We start from the raw sequence: 12752 nt of genomic DNA on the forward strand, positions 1-12752 counted from the left end.
TAGATTTTCTCAGTATTATGACAGAATGTGCAACATGGAGGATGGACATGCAAGGTTTCTCTGCTGTGATTACAGCACAAATCACTGCTCAGCTCTGTGCAAAGCACTGCACTGTGTGCCTTCTTTGTCACCAGCATCGAGAGATTGGCCTGCATGGAGGGGCAGAGGTGAAACAGTACCTTGTCATCAGCACATGCACTTGGAAAATATATTCATGTACTCAAGAAGGATGATTGTAACCACACTTTTTTATTCTGCAGTTGATCTGTGTAGGACTTGTTCACTTGTGACTCTTAGGCAGCTATTAGCAGTACCTGCTACTTTTAAATGTTTCATTTCAGGGGGGATGATATATCCCTTGTCATTAAGAAAAAGCACAAAATATATTCTCTACGTGCACGAAGACTCGAAGCAAAGCCATTACTTTTCATTGTAGGTGCATTTTCTTTCAGGTTGACATATATGCCTATATGTAAGTGTATATATAGGCATTTTGAATTACTTTATCACTGTAATTCAGGATAGCACTTCTGTATTTTAATGAAAATGGAAAATATTTTGAATATTTTTGAATAAAAACGTTTAGAAAAACTTATTTTCCAGCATGGATGAATAAATTTGAACCATCTTGGTTAAAAGTATATATTTTTAAATGAATGTCCTTTCTTCCTAAAGTACTTAACCCCAAAACTCGATTTTCATTCACTGGAGATGTATCTGGCAAAACAAACGAGAGTAAAAACAGAGATTGTGTACAAAGGGCATGTCATAACTTAGAAACCACACACAGAATCCTTGCATTTGATAACAGCAAAATGCAAGCAGTGTGATACCCCAGTAGCTGCTCACAGGATATTAATTCATCAGAAATCTGTAACAGGAAGGAAACTCACATAGCAGTGTTTAGGTTTTGGCACAAAAATGATTTTAAAAGAGGCAAAAAATCAGTAATGTGGTGGCAGACAAATTAAGAGTTGAAAAATATATATTAGAAGATATTTCTGGTGTGTCTTTTTGCTGGACAACAACAATTCATATTTCTTACTATAAAAGATGAATTTTATAGTGAGGGATGAATTATTTTCTTACACTGTCAGTAATAAAGTGCCTGCTCAGCATTCAGCCAAGGCTGCAAAGAGCAAACAAGGCATTAAAATGCATCAGGAAAGGGCTGAAGAAGAAATGTAAAAATATTGTAGTGCCATTGTGCTCATCACTCTAAATGAGAGACGTAAGTGAAAGCTCATCTCCATGCGACCTCTCTCATGATACAAGACTGAAAATAAAATGCAGTACACTTAAATCTCACACACACATGTATCCATCATAACATTGGGAATGCACTACGATTTGCAGTTTGCTGAGAATGACAAGCAAGGATCTGCATTAATGCAGATAACAATAGCTGTGGAAGACATTGGTTGAAATAAGAGAGAGCCTTTATATTCAAGAAAAAGACTATAAATTCTTAATACTCAAAACCTTAGAATCCACTATGTAAATCACTTAGGAAAAACTGATAGAAAGAGTGGGTTATGCCACCCATCACCTTTTTTGAAAAGGAAGACAAATTTAAAGTGAGATGCTTCAAATTCTCACAGATTTCTCACTTTTCTAAGGGAAAGGCTGAAGCCATCATAACATTCCAAGGTAGCACGGCACATCATCCTCACAGCTGGTGATGCTGACAGCAGAGGCACTGGGAACTGCTGAGCTGTGCACTTGTCTGGGGCACAGACTGCCCTGGAAGCCAGACAACTTCCACTGCAGCTTCTTTTTCCATTGTCCTGCTCTGTGATCCCTCTGGTCAGCAAGAATGGCCCTTGCTTTCCAGACTAAGGGAAAGGCTGCCTGTGCTGGGCTGGCAAAAATGAGGGTCAACAAGGAACAAGCAAGCTGAAGGCTCTTGAAGCTGTGATGTAAGAGACAACCAGGGCAAAGAGTGGTATCAGGGAATGGCTTGCAGGTTGGTCCAGGTCTGGGCAAACTCTGTGGTGAGGGAGGATGCTGTGGAATTAATGGGGTGCACCCAGCAGCCATGCTCAATGCCACAAACAGAGCCAGTGCAGGGCCCTTCTCCCACACAAAACTCAAATGTGCCTCACGTCACCGCTCGGCTTTGTACCCCGTGGCCTGTGCACGTTTCCCTTGCTGCAGAGGGGTCCTGGTGCAGCCAGAACTCCTCCAAGGTGAATGTTGTCTTGCTCCTCTGTGCCAAATAGCCTCTTCCAGCTCTCCCAGTAATATTCACAGCTGCTCAATGTGTGTGCTGGACGAGCAACTGAGCTGAGGTGAGCTGAGCTGAAAGTTGAGCTCTGAGCAGCTTTGCTGCATTGCGTGCAAAGAGGAGCTCATGTTAAATTGATGGGTTCAGGAAATCAGGTCCTGAGGCTGGAGCTCATTGAACATGGGTGGCTTCCTCCTCTGTCACCTGAACAAACCCCCCTCCCACATGCACCAAGCTGCAGTGGACAGTGCCACTCCTCTTTTGAGAGAGGGTTTTGATATCTGCTGATGAGAAAGGGCGAGATAATAGTACCAATTACAGACAAAAATAAAGTAGGGATTTTCAAAATGTCATTTGACAAAGGTGTTATTTTAGCTGAACAAGAGTTTCCAGCAATGAAGAATATTTGTACAAACCCACTGAACCATGAAAGATGATGGATAGACATTTGAGTGAAACAAAGCTGACTCATTCTTAAAGCCACATTTTTACATCAAGGTTCCTCAGAAGGCCACCCTGCATCCTCTCTTCAGTTATGCTAAGCAGCCACAGATAGGTAGACAAAGGGGGAAATCAGCCAATTAGATTAAATACAAATAATGATGAAAAGATAACAAGTTGATTGGTTTTCATAGCGTTCTTAGGCCACCACAGTCACTCCCTAAACAAAAAGCTGAATTACACATTGACTCTGGAGGACAGCTTTACCCCTTCTAATCATGCAGAAGCAGCATCGTGGCCAGCAGCCTCCTCTCAGTCTGAGAGCCAGTGAGGAATTGCATTTCTCCTTCCTAGACTGCAGCTGCTTGTCACTGCCCCAGCACTGTCCCAGCAGTGACTGCCTGTCACTGTCCCAGCTCTGCACACCTGCTCTGAAGGGGAGTACAATTCCACAGGCACTATAGTCCTCCTCTGTAACCAGGATGCTTCTAAACTGCCAGCAGGGATCTACATCACACATTTTCCTGCAAGAGCTCTTAATTCTTTGCAGTTTTATCCAACATTTCTCTCCTAACACAACCAGAGACCAGTTTCATCACATCCTGTCTCTTATGCCAACATCTCCATCTGACTTGATTGATTTACAGTTAGAAATCAAGGGCCGTTTAATAATATAAATCAAAATAATCATTAAAATAGTGCTTAAGGCAATGCCTACTGAAAGTTCAACTTTGCTACTCCAGTCATGAAAGGAGGAGACTGGAAATGATACAATAGTGGTGAGATTTGTAGCATTTGTATAACTGATAAGACCATTCAAAGGAGAAGGAGTGGTGGTTGTATCTGCAATCATGTTACTGTGACCCAGCAAGTGCCAATGGCAATAATGGAGAAATCAGTCCTAAAGCAATGAGCACTACCACTGAGTAAACAACAAGTTAGAAGCTCCCAGGATGATTTTCTTTTTCACAGTCATCCAGCAGCAACACCCATCACAAAACTAACATCCCATTTTAGGCGACAGTCACTGAGTCAAAGATACTTCTCACAGAAATGAAGCTCAAAAACAAAGAAGCTCTTTATCTGTTCCAGATAAAAATCAACAACAAAATCAAGTCCTTCATGTTAATGCAGACCAAATACATGATTGATGAATGGATCACACTCCTTTAGTTTTTGTACTTTTAAAATTTATTTTTTATTTTTCAAGTAATGTTTGAAGGGTTGAAGTTTCTCTGGGTTTTAATTTCTTGTTTCAAAACAAGTTACAGAAGACATCCAGTATAAGTAGCTCTGTAACTGCATAATGCAAGCTCTTGTGAATTCAAGTGTTGCAAAATAAAGCTACTAAGGCACTAAGAATTTTTTTAATTCCAAGATTTGTGCTTGCTGGCATTTAACAACAACGGCAAGCAATCAAGAATCTGATCTGCAAGAATCAGATCTTTTTCCATAGATACAAAATGCTCATAAAAAGTAGTCTTGGTGATGCTAGCAACATGTAAGACAACAGAGACTGAAAGAAGATTGGCATTACTAAATGCACTCTTCTTCTCAAAAGAGACTGTGGCATACAATCAGCATTTTCCAAGGTCCAAGCAGCCAAGTTCAGGAAGAGACTTTTGTATCTGGGACAGTGATTGGAACAATGAGTGGACATCCCTGCATGAAAAGCATATTTGTTTCTTTTGCACAGGAACTTTGCATCCCTTAAAGAACCTCCATGGGAGTATTGTGGTTTGGGCAGGACAAGGGAAGAGAGGGGCCCTCCCTAGCATTAAACATGTCACCATTACTCATAAACAGAGAGAGCAGTACTGGACTGTACTAACACAAAAGCATCTTAATCAAAGTGAGGAAAGACTGTGACACATCTCTGTACTTGCTTATAACTGGTAAACTGAAATTGGATCCCAAGCAAGACGATGACTGCAGGCTGAGCGAGTGACTTGCCTTTTCTGCTATCAGAGTATGTGGGAAAGCTGCAAAAATGCATAGAAGGAATATAAGGATGGATTTTGCTGTTGCTTATGCCCTTTTTGCTCATTCACAAGCACTGGGAACAGAAAGCAAATACGTCTCGTTGATTGCAGGGAGCAATGGCATGTTCTGCAGGCCCTGCAGACAAACAGCACTGAGAAGCTGCAGAGAACAGCTCTGCCCTTGCTATCAAGAATCTTGTTTATGCTTTCTAGAACAGTGAAATCCATAGTATGAGGTGTCACACAAAACTCCTCAGCCCTACAGAGAAGGGGCTGAAGGGTTTATGAAAAGAAACATTCTGGCTGTTTTCTCCTCAGTTCTGCTTTACCAGCCCATCCTTGCATAATGCAGGTCACTACTCGCTTCCTTTCCTCAGAAATATTAGGGAACTTCCAAAATCTCCCATGGGAAGGTTAGCCCTGTCTGCTGCTGCTCTGGCTTTTTGCACGAACCTCACATGCCACCACCTCATCTCCACAGTCACACAGAATCCATTCACATGCCAATCCATTCACTTTCTCACCGGCTTAAGCTCACGTTCTCTGCACGCAGAAGTCACGTAGTAGGATGCCTGTCTTGTCACAACACCACAGAGTGTTTTCCTTTTGACAAGGCAGTTTCATGAAGATGACCCTGCTCATTGTAGGCGAGTTTGACTGGATGACCTTTAAAGGTCCCTTTCAACCCAAACACTTACTTCTATGATTTGAAGAAAATATGGAAAGGGCAAATTTTGGATGGCAGGTGCGTTGGCTAATGATAAACACCTTTTAGCCTAAAATTCCCTCCACATTTTCATAATCTTCACATTAAAACTATTTTAGAGTAAGTCAAGCCCATTTGTCAACATTACTGCAACAAAGTATTTCAAAAATTCTGCTCTGAATTCTTATTATAGTTTTATTCTGATGGGGAAAATAATTTCAGAAGTCCTCACATAACCAAAAATTGTAGAAAAAAAATCAAGGATTTGTCTTATTTAACACACTTAAACAGCTTAAATAGAATATAACTCCACCACATTGCTCAATAAGTATCTTATTACACATATCCATATGAATGTACTAGAAATTAGGAAAAAAGCCAGCATTAGAAGCATAATTTCAGTGAAGTGATGAGTGCTGAAGACTACTGGATAAAAATAGGATTTTTTTTCTGTGTTTTTTTTTCTTTAATCTACTGCCTATAGTGTAAAAGACTACAGTATTTTATAGACTCCATCAACATGAAACTGAATAAAATTTAAATAATCAAACATCATATTAGCATTTATGAAAGGTCAATTCTTAAGTGATAACTATTTACAATTTGCGTCAGAGACTGAGAAAGCAAGGTTAGTACTAGATACACAGGGTTCTGCTGAATTTTAATTTGCATGTTGGTTTTTTTTTAATTCCAGGAACGGGTTTGCACAGAGGCAGAGCAACTATTAATAGTGTCAGAAATAGGGGGGAAGAAAAACAGCCCACCTTTTCTCTAAGTTAATTCACAATGAAGACCTCAGTCATAATATGATACAACTGAATGAGACCTGAATTTTCAGGAGAGCACATGCCAAATTCTTTAATTGTCATACCAGCATAATTCAGTGGGTACATAGAGGTTTCCAGGTCCCTAGAGAAATGTAAAAAAACCCTCTATAATTGTACAGAGATAGCTGTGGAAGAGCTGATACCACCCAACAACTGAACAAATAGGCAGCTAGTATGAATGTTAATTTTAGACTTAAAAAATTCTTCCATGTTTTCTAGACCTGAGGCCACAAGATTCCACAAAGTTACTGCTTTTGCAAAAGCAAAATGAAACACAGTAAAAAAAGAAATTAAAAAAAAAAATCAGTGGGATCCTTCACAACAAAATCCCCAGCTGCCTGGTCAGGGAATGGCATGAGAGCAGCAGCTGAGGACCCAGTAGGTGAGACCTCGTACAGACTCAGCAGCCAGATGTGACATTTGAATGAAAGTCTGTTTCTCCTCTGTGACTGCAAACGGAGAGGGTCCCCCACACACAGACTGTGGTGGATGGGGGCAGAATGCAATTGGCACCAGCTGCATTTGTGCAGATAATGGTCATGTTCAGAAAAAACCCCATGCTTCATTAACAGCGCCTTACTAAATGCCCTCCACTGTCTGCACTGGCTTCCTTATCATGGTGGTGCAGATGTCAACCAGGCAGAAGTAACCCAGCTGTATCAGTACCTCTCAATCTGAGCTAATATACCCAAACCAGACTGTAGGACCCTAGATCTGTATTTCTCCCTGAAAACAAAGGAACAAAATCTATTGAGCTTTGACCTTTAGCTTTGCAAGGGATGTTGGTCAATCTGAGTCTTGCATTTGCCACACAGAGATCAAAACTCTGCCCTCCTTTGTAAAACAAGGCATTTTGCAGATGAAAAGTATGACAATTAGATAGTATTACAGAAACAAAAACCTGTGTATTACTTGCTAGATTCCTTGCTTTGTCTCAAGACATCAAGAACCATGCACTGTCATTTACTCACAGCCCAGAAAGTTTAATCTCCTTCCACAGAAGATGAAAACAACTTCATAATGCATTATTCTAAACACAAGTCTTCGGTTTTGAGCAATTTCTTCCAAACATTTCTCAGCCAATGGGTGATTGTCCTGAATCATGAAGGCTTGAAGACTAAACCCCTACCTCTTTTTAACTTGCTTGCCCAATTTAACTGAGGTTTTGACATTTGTCATCAGCAGGGGGTTTCACCACTTTGCATGAACACACTAAAACAGGTAACAGGAAAAAACAGAACTTCACAAGAAAGGATAGGAACATTCTTTCAAAGCCAAACCAGCATCACAATTTTACATTAAAAAGGTCTACAGCCTGACAACAAATGAGCAACGTCCCACACCAGAATACACTATGGAGCACCAACCAAGGCTGCTGAACACAACTTATACTTTTAAATTATTTCAATTGCTGTACTCCAGTTTGCCTTGCAGAGGATGAACTTCAGAGTTTTGGGGTGTTGTTTTTGCAAACTGAGTCATGGCATGCGAGCAGCTGAATCAGCAGTCAAAGTCTGAGTCTGTTGTACTGAAAAGAACTTAAAAACACTGAAATTCTAGCTCAACTTTGTACAAAAAAAAAAGACTTCACCTTAAATTTCCCAGTCTTGAAACTCAAAAGAAGATGATCTGATATGCTCTACTTCAAAACATGATACTGGGCTAGATGGACCTTAGGCAAACTCAGTGCCATTATTCTTATGTGAAAAAACTAAGTGCTACTAAATGAGATAAAGAGATCAAATGCAACAAAAAATATGAGCTGATCTTTGTGTATTTTTAAAGCCCTCAGCCTCTGAGACAAACGGGTTCCTGTGAGCTGTGCCAAATCCTTAACAAACTCAGAGAGAGGTGAAACCTTGGGAATCTCTGAAGGCTCTTTCACTCGCCTTGCAGGAGAAGTACAACGGCACAGTTTTGTGTCCAGAGAAGGTGCTTGCTCACCAGCAACCACAGTAAAAGCAAACCAGAGATCATCCAACTTACTGTTTTGTGAACTGAAAACAGATAATGCCTATCAATGACTGACAGAACCAGCACAGTTTCTACCTTGCTTGGATAAAATGAAAGACAAGATGGTGATGAGCAGGCGGGGAGAAAGTGCCAGCAGACCTGGTACTGATGGACATTGCCCATTCTTGCAGTTAGGCAGATTTTATTAGGATTTAGATTAATTTTGCCCACTTTGCACATCCAGCCAGGGGAGCTGAACCTTTACTACAGTTCACCTCCCTTCTTTCATGTAAAAATTCTCCATTTGTAGCTAAGAAATAAGAAAACTACAGATCTCAGCATCATTCACCTTTGCCAGTTTAGTGAGATGCAAGGCCACAGTCTGTAGCTGGAGGTACCAGAAGGGGAAATTATTTTCCTTCCTGTCTCCAATGCCAACCTGATTAGTTAAAAAAAAAAATCCCCAATAAACAAAAACCCAAGGAAAGCAAATCAACACAAAATCAAAACCAAAAAAGAACCCAACATATTATTATGCCTTTCCCAGTCCTCACTAGACTTCACATCCAGATCATGCTTTGTAACACTGAATATTCTTTTTAGCTTGTAGCTTCATAGCGTTTAAACATCCCCAGTTACAGCACTTTGTACTGTACCTACAGGAACAAGAGAAACAACTTTCGTGCAAGTCAAGTATGCTACTACTCTGATCTCTTTTCAGTATCTTTGCACGGACTGAGTTTTTCAGAATTTAAAAGAAAAAACCAAAACCACAAAAAAAGCCTCCTGGCTCATTTCAGCATAGGTAGTGTCTGCTCCTGCATCTAAATTACTGGCATCTGTCCAAATTCTCCTTATTTCCTAGGATGGGTGAAAAAGCTTAATTTTGGGGTGGTAACAGTATTGTGGTCCCTCTTAATATAAGACATTAAGAAGAGTAAAAAATTTGGCTAATCCACACAGAATCTACCTTTTTTTTTTTCCACCACCTCTGAAGCCTTTGAATCAAAGCAAACAGACCTGAGGGGTTAGACTAGAAAAAGTTAAAAATAGACAGCTTGCTGCTAGCTGTTTCTGCTAAACTTTACTTCAGCACAAGCTAGATGGATTCAGTGCTTTAAACAAAGTCACATCTAAAAGTGTCTCTGGCCAGTCAAAAGACTGACATTGTCTTGACTTCAGCTTTTGAAGTAGATACTGCTCTGGATCAAAGGACCAGCAAAGCAACACAGATGGGGATGCAGAAAACAATAGACAGCATTTTGCAGGAAATCATGCTAACGCTTTGTGAGTTCAGTATAAGGCTCTTGGGTTCTTCAGCACACTGAACCTACCTATTTATTATTAGTACAGACCACATCCTAAAATTGATGAAGAAAAAGCAAAACAGCTTAAAAGAAAATATGTAAAGTGTATGCAGGATCCAGACCCATCTCTCAGAGTTTTAAGTCTTCCACGAAGCCTTGATGGTACAGCAGAGTGTTTCAACATCCAGAAATTGAATTTAACATGGAAGACACAAGAAAAGAGGGCAAATTTTTCTTCTGCACAGTTTTTATGTTATTCCATTGCTCTCTGCTATGAAAAGAGTAACCAACACCTTTAGCAAACAAAAGAAAGATCTAAAGCTCAGCAACAGGCAAGGCATGAGGAAAGTTAGGAGCAAGCTATCAGTCTTGCTATATTTTTCTTCCTTCTCCTCAACTGTTCATCCTGTGCTTTGGACAGCCCCTTCACCCATAGCACAGGAACAAAACCAGATCCCACAGCCACAAGACACAACAGCAGTTCACCCTCTCCCAGGGCAAGTGCTTTGGACAGTGTTATTGGACAAGCCCACAGCCAGGGCAGACTTCTGTCAAAATTTAGACTAGAGATACATAAAGAGTGTTCACTCTGTTCATCTGACCAAGAGGAACTTGAGAAAAGGAACCTCTGAATGAAATATGAAAGAAAGGAGACAGGCATAAGCAAGCTGGATGCACAGACATCTTCATTCAGCTTGCAAACAGCAAGCAATCCTCCACAGGGAGGTGGAAGGATTGGAGATCAACTCCATTTTAGACAAATAAAGACATATTGAAGGAAATTTTTTCAGTTCCTCTACATGTAAGACTTCCCTACTGTGAGAGGAAGAACCAGCAAGAGTTCAGGGAGAATGAAACAGGAAATAGGTACGAATTTCTTAGCTATAGCATCAGAGGGATGAGTTGCTAGGCATCTGCCCACTCTGGCCCAGATCTGTGCTCTGGCCCACATTTACAAACACTGAAAATGATCAGTTAATATTAGTAGAGAAGCATGAGCCCTACAGAAGCACTAAGTTTAATAAAAATAGTGTATATACTTACACTGAAAAAGAAAATGGGAAAAGCCTTTCAGATGATAGATATTGCCTGCAATTTCCTACTGAATTTGCACTGATATTCAACAAATCCACTTTACTTAATAAAGGCACCTCCAATTGGAGTTTCAAACTCAGTTCTTAATTTCATAAGGGTGCCTCATAAGTTTTTTCCCCTCTCTTGTACACCCAAAGATTTTAAAAGGCTGAATTACGATCATGCAACTCTAAGCACAACACCAGAGTGCAAGACAGTGAGGTAACCATGATGCTGGCACAGGGTCTGCTATCAAAGTGTGCTGGGGAGCCTCAGGAACAAGTCTGTGCTTCCCAATCCAACTCTATGGAGTTAAATGTGGGACCTTCCTAGGATCCTGAGCTCTGGAGCTCTGTATATACTGGCCTCCTGAGGGACAGGTGTATGTGCTAAAGCCCAAAACAGGAGTTCTTAAATATATCCCAAATTCCTTGGCCACACCATATATCCTAGTCAAAAGGGATTGCATTTCCTGAAATAAGCTCTGTTTTTGTGAAATGTCTTGAGGCAACACAGACCTTCAACATTTCCCTCAAAGCAGGGGAAGGTCACTACTCCCATATTTGATAACATAACAAGCAACAGAAAATATTTTCTGAAAAGGGATTTTTAAACCTACACACTTTATTCAGCAAAAGCATAAGAAAGATCCTTGTGATGTACTTTTCAAACATTTCTGAAGTCAGCCCATGGCACCAAGTTCTAGGATAATCTATTTCTGCCTAGTTTTACCTTCTCATTGAAGGAAAACCACTAAAGCAGACCCCATTCTTCTGCAGTTTCCAGTTTCTTCTGTCACATAAGCCCCCAGCCAGGACTTTGAGGTTAAATGCTATTCCTTAAAGTCCCAGTCTGCAAGACAACTGTCTTGCAACTCAGCAACTTCTATCAAAAAGAGATGCTGTAGCACCTGGACCAAGTCATTCAGGAGCTGGTTGCCCTTTCACATCCTTGCTAAATCTCTGTGTTAACCTGCACCTCTTAAAATTTCTCTAAATAAGTTAAAAGAGTGATAAGGTAAGTGAGAGGGCACAAAAGAGCCTCAGAGCACAAATACACACTTTGTGTTGGCTGTGGACAGTGAAAGTTATAAGTGGCTTACATACAGCAATGATGGCTTCAGTTACTACTAACAAGTTTCCTAATAGTAAACACTGGAATAACTTGCCCAGGAAAGACTGGAGTTTTCATCACAAGAAATCTTGAAGGCTAGGTTAAAGAAACACACTGAGGATATATGAGATACAAATGATGTTGCCTTAGGGTAGAGAGACATAGGGCTAGATCATCTCTTACAAACCTTTATTCATGTATTATCTGTTATAATGTTGTCACCTCCTCAGCCTGTACAATAACAGCATCACCTCCTTCAGAGCACACTGCAAACCACAGGATTATCCTTCTTCTGTAATTGTCATTTCTGAACACCTTGATACACATCTGTCAGGTGGATAGTGCTTCCTGTCCAGGCAGAAGGATTATTGCTAGTCAATGCTGCAAGTATTCAAACTGTGCAAACAAAAAATTAGTATTTCATCAAAAAAACTGCAAAAGGAAACAACAGGCACTCTGAAGCTCCCAAAGAGCAGGAGATTGGAGAGCTGTCTGCACCAGAGAATTACAAAAGGCACAGAGAGTCTAAAGGACGACAAGGTCAAGTCTCAATCCTGTCATTCAGGGATGAGAAAATGTTGACTAACACTTAGTAAGATAGTTAAATTATGAAAGAGTCTCATATATAAGTTAAGAAATAGAATTCAACTATATAGCACACAGTCAGTTCTTGTTCTTCTATTTGCTCATTCATCCCAAATAACCACATTTAAAGGCTTTCATTCATGCATAAACAGGATTACAGACTAAGTTTACAAACTCCACTCCAGAGCTGAAAAAAATTAAATCTGTGGTAAGCTAAGCCACTACAGCTACTCTATGGGTAGATTTCAAAGGGTATCCCCCTACAGAATTGCAAGCATCTACCTACCTTCCAGAGGGGATTAGTGTAAAACTTCTGGTTTTTATGAACTAATTCCGACCAAATACCGTACTTGCACTGTCTGCCAAAATGAGAGAATATTGTGCTCATTACTCAGCTCCTGTGCAAGCAACACACTTGCAAATTCCAAGGAGATGCACCAGGAAAGATTTGAGGACCCACAGTTTTAGCATTAGGAATATTCCTTCTTGCTAGACCTTCAGGAGGCAGCTGGCTCCATCAGAGGGACCATCCTGCTG

The 12752-nt window shown here is 40.4% G+C and overlaps 1 protein-coding gene across 1 annotated transcript in view; it reads right to left on the bottom strand.

Moving 5' to 3' along the window:
* Nucleotides 1–12053: 12053 nt before the first annotated feature.
* GLB1 (galactosidase beta 1) overlaps nucleotides 12054–12752 on the bottom strand; it is a 34815-nt gene continuing 34116 nt past the window's right edge. The window contains exons 17-18 of the mRNA XM_031059385.1: nucleotides 12502–12574; nucleotides 12054–12062 (exon numbers count right to left, since the gene is read on the bottom strand). Of these exons, the coding sequence (XP_030915245.1) occupies nucleotides 12054–12062; nucleotides 12502–12574 (82 nt within the window). The remainder of the gene's footprint in view (nucleotides 12063–12501; nucleotides 12575–12752) is intronic.

Source organism: Geospiza fortis, unplaced genomic scaffold (assembly GCF_000277835.1).
Source record: "Geospiza fortis unplaced genomic scaffold, GeoFor_1.0 scaffold346, whole genome shotgun sequence".
Lineage (NCBI taxonomy): Eukaryota > Metazoa > Chordata > Aves > Passeriformes > Thraupidae > Geospiza > Geospiza fortis.